The sequence below is a fragment of the Vicia villosa genome, linkage group LG7, assembly GCF_029867415.1.
Source record: "Vicia villosa cultivar HV-30 ecotype Madison, WI linkage group LG7, Vvil1.0, whole genome shotgun sequence".
NCBI lineage: Eukaryota > Viridiplantae > Streptophyta > Magnoliopsida > Fabales > Fabaceae > Vicia > Vicia villosa.
The window spans coordinates 135,187,172-135,201,981 of record NC_081186.1 but is presented as its reverse complement, the minus strand read 5'-3'; the positions used below and the strand labels follow the sequence as shown (position 1 = coordinate 135,201,981).

Genomic DNA, 14,810 nt, shown 5'->3' with positions numbered 1-14,810 from the left:
CTCTTTTCCCATTTCCTTTGAAAACAATAAAGCGCAGTGGCGACTTTCACTGAAATAATGAGTCAAGTCAATCCAATGGCTTCGATCTCAGATTTTTCCCGCTACACGGGGCTATATAAAGCGGGAGCGGGGTTGGTAATTCTTAAATCCGCTCCCGTCCCGCTCGGTTGATATTTCTACTTTAATTAGTATTTCTGAATCACTTTAACAAGTCTCATAAGTGCAACCATCATTTGGGAGAGACCATTTGACTTAAAAAGTCTTCCAAATTTTTTTTTGAAATCACTCTAAAGATTTTATGAGTCCAATCCACAAAAAATTGAAGCGAGTTTCTTTGTATATCTATATAGGGTGAAAAACACCTATGAAAACCCCAAAATATTCTTCGGAGATGTATCTCCAAAAACACCCATATCCTAATTTGAAAGATTTCGGTTATGACTGAAATCACCCCTCTTTAAATTTTCTTCATTTAAACGTTGGATTTAAAATGTTACGTCTTTTTTCGGAGATGCATATCCAAAAAAAACACTTCCCAAAAAAAATTTAGGATATTGGTTGATTCGGATTTGCATATTTGAAGTATTCTAATATTCCAAAAATTTTTAATTTTATTTTGAAAAATATTTATTTATAATATAATTAGAGTAAGTTATTATTAATAAGGAATAACTTAGATACAAATGGTTATAAATATCAAATAAAAAGATTAAATAAAATTTTAATTTTGTAATAATTTATTTGTCAATTTTTTTTAAAATTATAAAAGTAGTTAATTTTTAAATTGTATATATATTTAATATGCAGTTAAATTATAAAAGTAATTACCTTTCTTAAATTATAAAATTAATTTGTCACAAAACATTATGCGGTTAAATATTTAATTAATCATATATTTTGATAAAAATGGTATATATTTAATTATATATCTTGATTAAAATGGTATATATTTAATTATATATTTTGATTAATACAAATACTACTAATACAATTGATGATTTTAATTTTTTAACAAATATTGAGTTTTTTCGGATATGCATATCCGAAAAATCACAAAATTAGAAATTGGATTATTTCGAATATGCATCTTCGAAGACACATTTTTTCTAAAAAAAAGATGTCTTCGGATGTCACAATCGAAATCATTTTTTTAAAAAAAAAATATACATTCGGAGATGCACGAAATATAGAGGTATTTTAAGTATTTTACTGTGAATTTGTAAGAAGATATATCTCCTAAAAGAGTGTTCAGTAAAAAGGATTTGAATACCTCCAAATCTCCGAATACAACAGGAAAGTCTAAAAATTATCCAAACTCAAATACACGTTATTCTAAAAGTCTAAGGTCTCACACGATTTTCACTATATTAATCGATAAAGTGTTTGTAAATACACCACACCACTTTGACATAATCACAAAGAACTATCATTCCAAAGTTTGTCAATATCATCACTATCATCAACTACATTCACAAAGAAAAAAATCTTCTCAAATCAAATATCATTATTAAATACTTCATCAATAAAAATAATTAAGTTGTAAATAAGTCATAATTATAAAAATAAATTATGTTGCTTGGCACAAGAATAAAAGGATACACCAATATTTTCATAAAAATAAATATACGGGTAGTATTTGATTATTTTTTTGGAATGTACAAAAGAATAATGTGTTATTTGTACACACAAATTACAATAAAATGATAACTTAGTTTGAATCAATTTAAAACAATGCCCTTAATTAGAACAACAATTAATTAAAGGCCAGAAGTGAATGGTACACCAGTGGAAGGTAACCACGTGGCACCAGCAAGCAGGTTATTAACAGTGAATGGTATTGCTTGGGCTGGGCTTTTCATAACATGATAACCCGGCCATCTTACTCTATTCCTTGTTGATGAGCCCGGCCCAATGTTATTATACTCTCCATAAAATAGAGTGCTTTGAGCAAAATTAGTACCTCCCCATGGAGACCAACCCATTGGGCTTATCAAATTATCCATGAATGATTTCATAACCACAACTCTAGAGTATCTTTGCCAAGGTCGGCCCAAGAAGGTATTGAATCTTCCAACAACGGGTTTGAAATCTGGCGCAGCTCTAATTTGAGAATTATGAATTGAAATTCCAGTGTTCTGAAATGGGTCATCTCGACCTTGGGCTGTGATCATGTTTGCTTGGCCGTTTAGAGGTCTTCTTACAAGAATAATGCAATTTTGGAAAACTACTGCTGCATTGCCAAAAATAAAATCGACAGTACCATAAATGTAGCATTCTCTAAAAAATTGACGTTGTGCGTGAACCATAAGAGTGTCTTGATAGCCTTTAAAAGCACAACGGTAAAAGACAGAGAGGTCTGAGGCCGATCGTAGCGCCACTGCTTGACCTCGGCGAGGTCCTGCAGTGTTTTCAAAAGTAATGTCTCGTGCAATGAAGTGAAGACCATCAATTCCTATAATTCACAAAAATAAATGAATATATGAGAAACATATTTTTAACATAACCCTCTAATCATTTTATATATATATATATATATATATATATATATATATATATATATATATATATATATATATATATATATATATATATATATATATATATATATATATATATATATATATATATATATATATATATATATATATATATATATATAATCTCAAATACCAAACAAATTAAATGAACTTGAAAAATAAATATTTACTAAGTAGTGCCGACGGTGTATATAACAATTATGGATTAAATCGTAGCCTACAACCACAATTACAAAGTAATATTGCTCTTGTAGTAGTTTTTGCAACCACATCAAATCATAATTACGGTGTGATTTAAAATGATGTGTCCGACCAAGTTAGAAACTACATCACCCAATTTCATCCCTATTTCTCTAAGTATTTTTATCAAAATTTAAAATTTATGAATCCCAAAACTCAATTTTTAAAATTTTTTAACGATAAATGTTTTTCAACCATGTATTCAAAACCCCTCCCAATCAAAATTTACATTGCAACTATTGCAATTAGCATTGCACAAATCATAATAACTGTCATGCAACACCCGCAATTGCATCTCAAACATCTCAAACCTTAATGGCAAATTTAAAATCACAGTAACAATAAACAAACACATAATTTCATACCCTAAAAAACAGGGGAAGAAAAGTAGAAACAGAGAAAGAGAAAATATAAAGAAAAAACTTTAAGATAATCACCTGCAGTGGCAGAACTATAGGTAGTAAACCCAGCTTTAACATTTCTATTACTCGTTATCACCGTAATCCTACTCCCATCACCAACCAACATAACATTATCATTCATCTTCCCAACTTCAATATTCTCTCTATAAACACCTCTCTTCACATGAATAACAAATCTCGTCTTAAACCTTCTCCTCCCCGCAGCATTTATAGCATCTTGAACTTTCCTAAAATTCCCGGAACCATCTTTCGCGACCACAATATTCGCCTTAATAACTCTCGAACTTTCCAGAAGCTTCCTCTCCCGAACCGAAAACCATCTCGGGAAAGCCTCTTCGGTATCATCGTCGGTGTAACGGTCACGGCCGTCGCGTTTAACGAACTCCCAGTTGATGAACAAACCGTTGCTAATGATCTCTGTCATGTTGACTTTCATAATTGGTGTGATGAAGTTGGGAATGTCTAAGTCTAGTGCCCCGTTTCGACATGTTTCGATGTTTGTGTAAGCAGTGCTCAACCATGTTTGTGCATCGAATGATGAACATGTTTTTTTGGCATGGAGATTAGAGAATGTTCGGTTGAGATGAAAAACTGTGTTGTCGTAGAGTTTCAAACAGTCGCGCGACACGGTTTTCTGTTTCTTGTTTATGATCGAGTTGTTTTGTCCGAATTCGCGCGCTGTGTTTCGCATGATCACCGCTCTTTCTAAGGCTAGATGGATGAGAATTTCTCGGAATTTTGATTTGTGTTTGATGTTTTTGTTGTGATTGTAATGGGTTTGTTTTGTGTAGTATTTGCATGTTTCTGGGTGTGGTGTTTGGTTACACCACCAATCTATGTTGTTGTTGGAAGATCTTGATCTTCTTTTTGATGAGTTGGCTAGTGAGAAAATTGATGATAACAATAATAGTGTTAACAATGTTTTTCTCATGATGATTGTCATTTTGGTGTCTTTTTTTTTTTTCTTTCTATCTTGATGTGATGCACAAGATGTTATATATTTCTAAGGGGTGACTTTGTTAATTGCTTAGAGTGGCAGCAAGTTTATTTTTTTGTTTTTTATTTATGTTTATGGAAGAGTATAAGTATGGGTGAATGAGGTGTCGGTGTGGGTGAATTGTAAAAGAAAATAAAGTAATGATGGAGGGGATGAAATATCAAGCATGTTAATGTGATTGCAAGAGTATGTGATTAGTGTTTTGGGGGCTTTGCTTGCTATTAACTCTAAGATCTTTTGCTTGATTAAGTAATTTAGTTCGGTTCATTTATTTAATATGGAATAATCGCCAATCATTTGAAAATGATAAAGAATGGACTCAAGGGGAAACTAAAATTTATTGGATTTGAGGGACCGATGTTGCAAGGCTAAATAGAATAATGGGTTGGAGTTTGTGATCTTTGTCAAATAAATTTGGCTCAACTTAATAAATTTGTTACGGTTCTAAGACATGCAATTTCGAGCCCATCACTGCTAACGGGCTGAACCTCTGTAGTTCAAATGGTGAAATCCGCTAAAAAAAGAGGAATATAGAGGAATGTCGATCATCAAGTTAGGATGAAGGGCTGACCATTGCCATTTAAAACTGCATATTTGGGTCCATTCAAAGGAAAAAAAAAAAATTTTAGTCCATTAGTGAATGCCGATCGTTAGGTTATGATGACTTTATTAGATGATAAAAATGTACATGGCTAAAAAATGAAAAACTTTGGCAAATGAAAATGTATCAGATGAACTTAGAAACAAACCGGACAAAATTGGGGTATGAAAGCTACCTCTATTTAATCACTTTTACCCAAGAGAAATGAATGACAACAATCTTCATATAATCGTGGTGAAAGATAATGATTGATGATTGGCTGTTAGTAGTTTTTATTGATGAATCTGACTTAACTACTAATTGTGTGTTCATGCATGACTAACATTGTGAGTGCATGACTGACTGCTATGGAGCATTGACTATTGTGTGTAGAAACTTGTGTCTTCTGACTTTATGCTACTGATTTGTGCTGCAGCTTCTCTGATTATTGGTTGTTGATCTGAATTGTGAAGCTTCTTGTTCTTTCCATACCTTTTACAAATTATGGCAAAAGGGGGGGGGGGGAGTAATGATCATGTGGGATTAGACAAGATGTTTAAGATGTTCAAGCATGATGGAGTTGATCTTTTAATGTGTAGCAATCACCTTATCTTACTTATGTGCTACTTCAGTTGCTGCTTCAGTTGCTGCTATTTGCTTTGTTGATTTATTGGGAGAAATGGTGTGCTACTTGTGCTAATTCATAAAGATCATATCTTATAGTTGTTTTAGCCAAAATTTTCCAAAGGGGGAGATTGTAGTTCCTTTTTTGCTGCATTAGGTACATCTATGAAGTTAACAAACAAAAATTAACTAAGGGGGAGATTGTAGTTCCTTTTTTTTTTCAAGATGTTCCAGCATGATGGAGTTGATCTCTTGATGTGTAGCAATCACCTTACATTATTTATGTGCTACTTCTACTATTATTGTTTGCTCTGTTGATTCTATTGGATGATATGGTGTGCTACTTCATGAAGATCACATCTTATAGTTATTTTAGCTAAAATTTGCCAAAGGGGCAAATTGTAGCTCCTTTTGATTGACTGCATTAGGTAAAACAACTTACGTATAAAATGAATTTTAGGAAACATGTGGAACAAGATGTTACAGCGTATGTTCTAAGAAGAGTTGTTAAGCTAAAGTGCTTGAAAGAACCAAGTAAGAAAGTGTTGATCAGTTAAAGTGATTGACAAAACAGTTAAGCAAGAGATACCAAGATGTAGCTAAAGTGCTTGACATAACTTGTTAAGCAAGATGTTCAACATGTGAGTGTTTATCATCTTGGCATAAGGTTTGAGTTCTAACTATCTTCAGATGTTCTTCAGAAGAGTTATGGTGTTGACTTCTTCAAAAGATATAGAAGTTTGTTATTGGAAAGAAGTTTGTGTTGTTAATCCAAAATCAATTTGAAAAGATTTGGATTTGATTTAGTTAAAGAAGATTTGCTTGGATGTACCTTGAAGAAAGGTTTGGTCAGAAATTTACTCTACAAAGAAGATTTATATGAAGAGAATTCTATTAGATGTTCTAGTGTAACATGTGGAACATGATGTTCCAACATGGGTGTTGCAACGCCTGGTCTCTGCCAACAGACAAAGTTATTGCAGTTGTGATGATGAAGGGTGTGCTGCAACATTTGGTCCCTGTCAACAAACATATGTTATTGCAGTTGTGGTGAAGAAGGGACAAAGGTGGAACACGATGTGAAGGATAGAAAAACACTTAGAAAGGGGGGGTTTGAATAAGTGTAGCTTTAAAAACTTGACAGATAAAAATAAATTGCACAGTTATTTTTATCCTGGTTCGTTGTTAACTAAACTACTCCAGTCCACCCCCGCAGAGATGATTTACCTCAACTGAGGATTTAATCCACTAATCGCACGGATTACAATGGTTTTCCACTTAGTCAGCAACTAAGTCTTCCAGAGTCTTCTGATCACACACTGATCACTCCAGGAACACTGCTTAGATACCCTCTAAGACTTTTCTAGAGTCTACTGATCAACACGATCACTCTAGTTACAATCTGCTTAGTTCACTCCTAAGACTTCCTAGAGTATTCTGATCAACACGATCACTCTAGTTCCTTACAACTTAATGTAATCAATTCTAAGAGTTTACAAATGCTTCTTATAAGCGATAATCACAACTGTGATATTTCTCTTAATCGTTTAAGCTTAATCTCACTAAAATATTACAACAGCAATGTAGTGAGCTTTGATGAAGATGAAGATTCTGAGTTTTGGATTTGAGCAGAGTTTCAGCAAGTTAATTTGAATTATATTGTTCAGGATCGTTAACCTTGCTTCTCATCAGAACTTCATATTTATAGGCGTTGGAGAAGATGACCGTTGAATGCATTTAATGCTTTGCGTGTTCCGTACAACATCGCATTTAATGTTATACGCTTTTGTCAACTACCTCGAGCCTTGTTCACGCTGTGTCTACTGACGTAGCCTTTAATAGCTTTTAACGTTCCTTTTGTCAGTCAGCGTAGCTTGCCACTTGTACTTCCTTCTGATCTGATGTTTGTGAATACAACGTTTGAATATCATCAGAGTCAAACAGCTTGGTGCATAGCATCTTCTGATCTTCTGACCTTGAAGTGCTTCTGAGCGTGATACCATCTTCTGAGCTTCAGTGCTTCTGAATCTCTTGTTCTTCTGATGCTTCCATAGACCCATGTTCTGATTCTGCTTCGACCATCTTCTGATGTCTTGCCAGACCATGTTCTGATGTTGCATGCTGAACCCTTTGAGACAAAGCTTCTGAGCGCTGAATTATGCGTACTCTTTATATATATTTCCTGAAAGGGAAATTGCATTGGATTAGAGTACCATATTATCTTAAGCAAAATTCATATTATTGTTATCATCAAAACTAAGATAATTGATCAGAACAAATCTTGTTCTAACAATCTCCCCCTTTTTGATGATGACAAAAACATATATAAATGATATGAATTTGCGATCAGAAAGAACAGTCGGCAAAAGACAAATTACACAACTATAGCATAAGCATATGAATATGTCTCCCCCTGAGATTAACAATCTCCCCCTGAGATAAATAATCTCCCCCTGAAATAAATACTCGAAGAACTTTAATAAAAGACTTCCCTGATTATTTCGGTAGAGACGATCATATAAGCTTTTGTCTTCAGAGAATTCATAGCTTCTGACTTCTGCTTCCATAGGACAGCTTCAGAACTAGAATTTCCTTAGATCCCTAGAACACTCACAGCTTCTGATTCCTGCTTCCATCTAGGACAGCTTCAGAACTTGAATTTCTTTGATCTTCTGAACATTCACAGCTTCTGATTTCTGCTTCCATTCAGGACAGCTTCAGAACTTGAGTTTTTCTGGATCTTTAGAACATTCGCAGCTTCTGATTTCTGCTTCCCTCGGATAGCTTCAGAGCTTTGAATTTCTACCAACATCACTTCATGCTAGATTTGTATCAGAACATTGTTGAATGTACCAGAGCATCATCTGAGCATCTCTACATCCTGAAATGTTACAGAACAAAAACTAAACGATAAAAGTCAGCATGAACGAGTTAGAACATAAGATGTATGTTTGAACACATTATATGAATCAGAGCCATATAGGCTGAGATAATGTATCAGAGCAAATAATGTATCAGAGCCATAACATTATATGTATCAGAGCAAATAGAATTTTGTCAGAATAAATAGACAAATATAGATCAAATTCTATTATCAGTGCTTCTGATTCATTCTTCTTTCTTGCTTCTGATCTTCTGAAGCTTGACAGCACTCAGCTTGCTTCAGTTTCCATGGTTTTGCTTCTTGTGTTTGCTTTGAAGATTCTCTTCAGTATACCTGCAAAACACTTTAAACCATATAGAACTTGCAGTTCTTGTTAGTGAATGTGTGGGAGCTTTACCCAGCAACTGATAGATTTAATCAAATCATTTATCATTTATCTTTCTCCCCCTTTTTGTCATAACATCAAAAAGAATATTTCAAAAGATTCAGATGCATAAAACGACAAATAAAAACACTGGAATGTAAAAGCAAGGAAATTTTTTCATTGATAATCAAAAGATATTACAAGAAGTTCCTATGTTTAACAAGATGAGAAACATTCCTAGCAAATACAAAAAAGAATTTCCAAAGAGGAAATCACTACAAAAATTAAAAACAAAACCCTAGCAAGACACACTCTGTGTCAACCCATCAAGAATCCCTGAGGACTTCTTGTCTTCCAGACTGGAACCTCCACTGTAGGAGAGATCCAAGTGACCAAAGAGGAAGAGAGGGACAGTTCACAGACAGAGAGCTAATGTTGCAAACGGGGCTTTCCCTTAACATAGAAGTTAAGAATATCATTCTTAACCTCCTCCCATAACTCAAGAAAGTCTTCTGTCTTTGGGTGAAAGTTGATAACAACATCAAAGAAGAGGTCTGACTTGAGAGGTATTAGGAGAGCCATCCCGAGATATGCAGAGATCTGTCGCCTTTGAGTCATAGATCTTCAACAGGCTTAGGGTGAACGCTAGGTTTGAGCTAGGATTTTTTTTAAAAAAAAAATTGTTTGAGCAAGAGACGAAAAACAGAGAGAGAAAAACTTGATGAGGAAAGCAAAGAGATAGAGAGAGATGAGAGGGAAAGAGAAGAGTTTGAAGAGTATTTAAAAAGAAAATAAAATGAAACGGATGATGAATAGCATTTAATGTTACGTGACGTGAGGAGAGATAATAAAGACAAATGAGGTGACTAGCACAGTTACCTATGGTCGGCGTCCCTTCAACTGCACGCGCGCTTATCCATGAATAGTAACGACAGGTTTACCATCCCGAGATAAAAACGTAACAGCTGTTTTGCTTTAAAAGAGGTTCTGAATCAACTTAGACAATGAAACGTTAGTAATAACCGAATCATAATTTCTAAAAGATTTCAATCAGAACTTCTGATATATAAAAAATAATCCATTTTCATTTCAGAAGTTACTCATACATAAGAACTTCTCATCTTCTCATTCTGGGCATAAATCCATACTGATGTTCTTCAGAATGAACTTAAACCTATCTTCAGCCAGGGGTTTTGTAAAGATATCAGCCCATTGATGGTCTGTATCAACAAAGTTTAAAGATATAACACCCTTCTGAACATAGTCCCTTATGAAATGATGTTTAATCTCAATATGTTTAGCTTTTGAATGAAGAATAGGATTCTTAGATAAACATATAGCAGAAGTATTATCACAGAATATAGGAATGTTACTCTCAAATATCTGATAATCTTCTAACTGACTCTTCATCCAGAGCATCTGTGTACTACAACCAGCAGCAGCGACATATTCTGCTTCTGTTGTTGATAGAGCAATAGTTGCTTGCTTCTTGCTATACCAAGAGATCAAATGACTTCCAAGAAATTGGCAACTTCCTGAAGTACTTTTTCTTTCAATTCTGTCTCCAGCATAGTCAGCATCGCAGAATCCTACTAAGTTGTATTCTTTAGATTTTCTGTAAACTAAGCCAACATTAGTAGTACCTTTCAGATACCTTAGAATTCTCTTAACAGCAGTTAAATGAGATTCTCTAGGATCTGATTGGAATCTAGCACACAAACAAACACTGAACAGAATGTCAGGTCTAGAAGCAGTCAGATATAGAAGAGATCCAATCATACCTCTGTATAACTTCTGATCTACCTTCTTACTTACCTCATCCTTACCTAGGATGCATGTTGGATGCATAGGAGTTTTGGCTTCTTTGCAATCTAGACGATTAAACTTCTTCAGAAGTTCCTTCACATACTTGGTTTGGTGAACATACGTTCCTTCTGATGTTTGATTTATTTGTATTCCGAGGAAATACTTGAGTTCTCCCATCATGCTCATTTCAAACTCAGCCTGCATAGACTCAGCAAACTCCTTTCCAAGTGTAGCATTAGATGTTCCAAAAATAATATCATCTACATATATTTGACAAATTAAAATATCCCTTTTAAAGGTTTTACAAAAGAGAGTAGTGTCCACTTTTCCTCTAGTGAAACCATTATTCAGAAGGAAAGAACTTAAGCGTTCATACCAAGCTCTGGGAGCCTGTTTCAATCCATACAATGATTTCTTAAGTTTAAAAACATGATTAGGAGACATAAAGTCTTCAAAACCAGGAGGTTGATGGACATAGACTTCTTCATCTATATAACCATTTAAGAAGGCACTCTTAACATCCATCTGATAAAGAGTGATGTTATGTTGAGTGGCAAAAGAAATTAATAGACGAATAGATTCTAACCTGGCCACTGGTGCAAAGGTTTCTGTGTAGTCAATCCCTTCTTGCTGACTATAACCCTGAGCCACCAGTCTGGCTTTGTTCCTTACCACTTCACCTTTCTCACTGAGCTTGTTTCTGAAGACCCATTTTGTACCAATTATATTGAATCCATCTGGTCTAGGAACAAGATCCCAAACATCATTCCTTGTAAACTGATTCAGTTCTTCTTGCATAGCAATTATCCAGTCTGGATCTTCTAGAGCATGATCAACAGAAGTTGGCTCGATCAAAGATACAAGACCTAATTGACAATCTGCATTGTTCTTAAGGAATGCTCTTGTTCTAATTGGATCATCCTTCTTTCCAAGAATGACATCTTCTGAATGACCAGAGATGAGTCTGGATGATCTTCTGACAGATGGTTCTTCAGAAATGCTTAGATCCTCCAGAGAAGCTGATACTTGATCTTCAGATTCTTTGCTTCTGAGGAGCTCTGCTTCTGATGCGTTGCTTCTTGGCTCAGCAACTTCTGATATATCAATATCACAATCTGCAAAATTATCAAACTGCTTTGGTTTTTCAGAACCAAGCTTATCATCAAACCTGATATTGATTGATTCTTCTACAATCAATGTTTCAGTATTGTATACTCTGTAGCCTTTTGAGCGTTCAGAATATCCAAGAAGGAAACATTTTTGTGCTTTGGAATCAAACTTACCAAGATGATCTTTAGTGTTCAGAATAAAGCATACACATCCAAAAGGATGGAAATATGAAATGTTGGGCTTTCTATTCTTCCACAATTCATAGGGAGTCTTATTTAGAATAGGTCTGATAGAGATTCTATTCTGAATATAGCAAGCAGTGTTTATTGCTTCTGCCCAGAAATGCTTAGCCATATTGGTTTCATTGATCATGGTTCTGGCCATTTCTTGCAGAGTCCTATTCTTTCGTTCTACAACCCCATTTTGCTGTGGAGTTCTAGGACAAGAGAAATCATGGGCAATACCATTTTCTTTGAAGAACTCTTCAAAGGATCTGTTCTCAAATTCACCACCATGATCACTTCTAACCTTTATGATTTTACACTCTTTTTCAGATTGAATCTGAATGCAGAAATCAAAGAACACTGAATGAGTCTCATCCTTGTGTTTCAAGAATTTTACCCATGTCCAGCGGCTATAATCATCTACGATGACTAATCCATATTTCTTCCCTCTGACAGATGCTGTCTTGACTGGGCCAAACAGATCAATGTGCAAGAGTTCTAATGGCCTTGAGGTAGAAACAACATTCTTGGACTTGAATGCAGGTTTGGAGAACTTGCCCTTCTGACATGCTTCACAAAGAGCATCTGATTTGAATTTCAGATTAGGGAGTCCTCTGACCAGATTCAGTTTGTTAATCTGAGAAATCTTTCTCAAACTAGCATGACCTAATGTTCTGTGCCAGACCCACTGCTCTTCAGAAACAGACATAAGACAAGTCACCTTCTGACTCATAAGATCTTGCAGATCTGTCTTATAAATGTTGTTCTTCCTCTTGCCTGTAAATAAGATTGAGCCATCCTTCTGATTTACAGCCTTGCAAGACTCTTGATTAAAGATTATATCATAACCATTGTCACTCAATTGACTGATAGATAAGAGGTTATGTGTTAATCCTTCCACAAGAAGTACATTAGAAATGGAAGGAGAGTTACCAGACTTTATAGTTCCAGAGCCAATTATCTTGCCCTTCTGATCTCCTCCAAACTTGACTTCTCCTCCAGACTTAAGCACCAGGTCTTGGAACATAGACCTTCTTCCTGTCATGTGTCGCGAGCATCCAGAGTCCAGGTACCATGACATGTTGTGCTTTGTCCTTTTTGCAGTCAAGGATATCTGCAATAGGAATAATCTTATCCTTAGGTACCCACATTTTCTTGGGTCCTTTCTTGTTAGATTTTCTCAAGTTCTGATTGAACTTGGGTTTAACATTGTAAGCAATAGGAGGAACAACATGATAATTTTTAATGTGAGTTTCATGATATTTCCTAGGTTGTGTCACATGCTTTTTGGTGTGTGTTGTGTGAAAACTTTGAGCATGTGAAGTGTGCCTAATATCATGGGAGTGGCCATACTTGAACTGATCATACAATGGCTTGTATGTGATTTTCATTTCATCAACAGGTTCAAGTTTGTATGGGGTTTCACCCTCAAAACCAATGCCGACTCTTTTGTTTCCAGACACAGCATATATCATAGAAGCTAGCTGACTTCTGCCAATACTTCTAGATAAGAACTTTCTGAAACTTAAATCATATTCTTTCAGAATATGGTTTAGACTAGGAGTGGATTTTTCTGAATCAGAAGGGGATCCAACATTATTGGATAATTTTAAAAGTTTTTCTTTTAATTCAGAATTCTCCAACTCAAGCTTCTTTGTTTCAAATTCAAATTGCTTTTTCAGCTTTTTGTATTTGAGACTAATCTGAGACTTGAGTTCCAGTAGTTCAGTTAGACCGGAAACTAACTCATCTCTAGTAAGTTCAGAAAATACCTCTTCAGAATCTGATTCTGATGTAGATTCTGATCCGTCATCTTCTGTCGCCATCAGCGCACAGTTAGCCTGCTCGTCTTCAGAATCATCTTCTGACTCATCCCAGGTTGCCATAAGACCTTTCTTCTTATGAAACTTTTTCTTGGGACTTTCCTTCTGAAGATTTGGACATTCGTTCTTGTAGTGTCCAGGCTCATTGCATTCATAGCACATGACCTTCTTCTTGTCAGATCTTCTGTCATCAGAAGATTCTCCACGTTCAAATTTCTTTGAACTTCTGAAGCCTCTGAACTTCCTTTGCTTGGTCTTCCAGAGTTGATTTAGCCTTTTGGAGATCAGGGACAGTTCATCTTTTTCTTCAGATTCTGATTCTTCAGGATCTTCTTCTCTGGCCTGAAAAGCGTTAGTGCATTTCTTGATATTAGATTTTAATGCAATAGACTTACCTTTCTTTTGAGGCTCATTTGCGTCCAGCTCTATTTCATGACTCCTCAAGGCACTGATGAGCTCTTCCAGAGAAACTTCATTCAGATTCTTTGCAATCTTGAATGCAGTCACCATAGGACCCCATCTTCTGGGTAAGCTTCTGATGATCTTCTTTACGTGATCAGCCTTGGTGTATCCCTTGTCAAGAACTCTCAATCCAGCAGTAAGAGTTTGAAATCTTGAAAACATCTTTTCAATGTCTTCATCATCCTCCATCTTGAAGGCTTCATACTTCTGGATTAAAGCTAGAGCTTTAGTCTCCTTGACTTGAGCATTTCCTTCATGAGTCATTTTCAAGGACTCATATATGTCATAGGCCGTTTCCCTGTTAGATATCTTCTCATACTCAGCATGAGAGATAGCATTCAGCAAAACAGTTCTGCATTTATGATGATTCCTGAAAAGCTTTTTCTGATCATCATCCATTTCTTGCCTTGTTAGCTTTACGCCTCTGGCATTTACAGGATGTTTGTAACCATCCATCAGAAGATCCCATAGATTACCATCTAGACCCAGAAAGTAACTTTCCAGTTTATCTTTCCAGTATTCAAAGTTTTCACCATCAAATACCGGCGATCTAGTATAACCATTGTTACCGTTGTATTGCTCAGCAGAGCCAGATGTAGATGCATGTGTAGGTGTAGTCTTTTCACTTTCATCAACCATCTTTTACTGAAGCGTTTTTCTCTTCCTGAATCTTTTCTAAACACGGTTAAGTGCTTGCACCTTAGAACCGGTGCTCTGATACCAATTGAAGGATAGAA

General features: G+C 35.3%; 1 protein-coding gene across 1 annotated transcript; it reads right to left on the bottom strand.

The window, feature by feature from the left end:
- Window positions 1–1,629: 1,629 nt before the first annotated feature.
- LOC131618588 (probable pectinesterase/pectinesterase inhibitor 33) lies at window positions 1,630–4,148 on the bottom strand. Its single transcript, XM_058889781.1, has 2 exons — window positions 3,215–4,148; window positions 1,630–2,452 (listed from the first exon to the last, which is right to left on the bottom strand). Exons 1-2 carry the CDS (start codon window positions 4,140–4,142, stop codon window positions 1,758–1,760), a joined length of 1,623 nt encoding a protein of 540 aa, XP_058745764.1. The 5' UTR covers window positions 4,143–4,148; the 3' UTR covers window positions 1,630–1,757.
- Window positions 4,149–14,810: the final 10,662 nt, after the last annotated feature.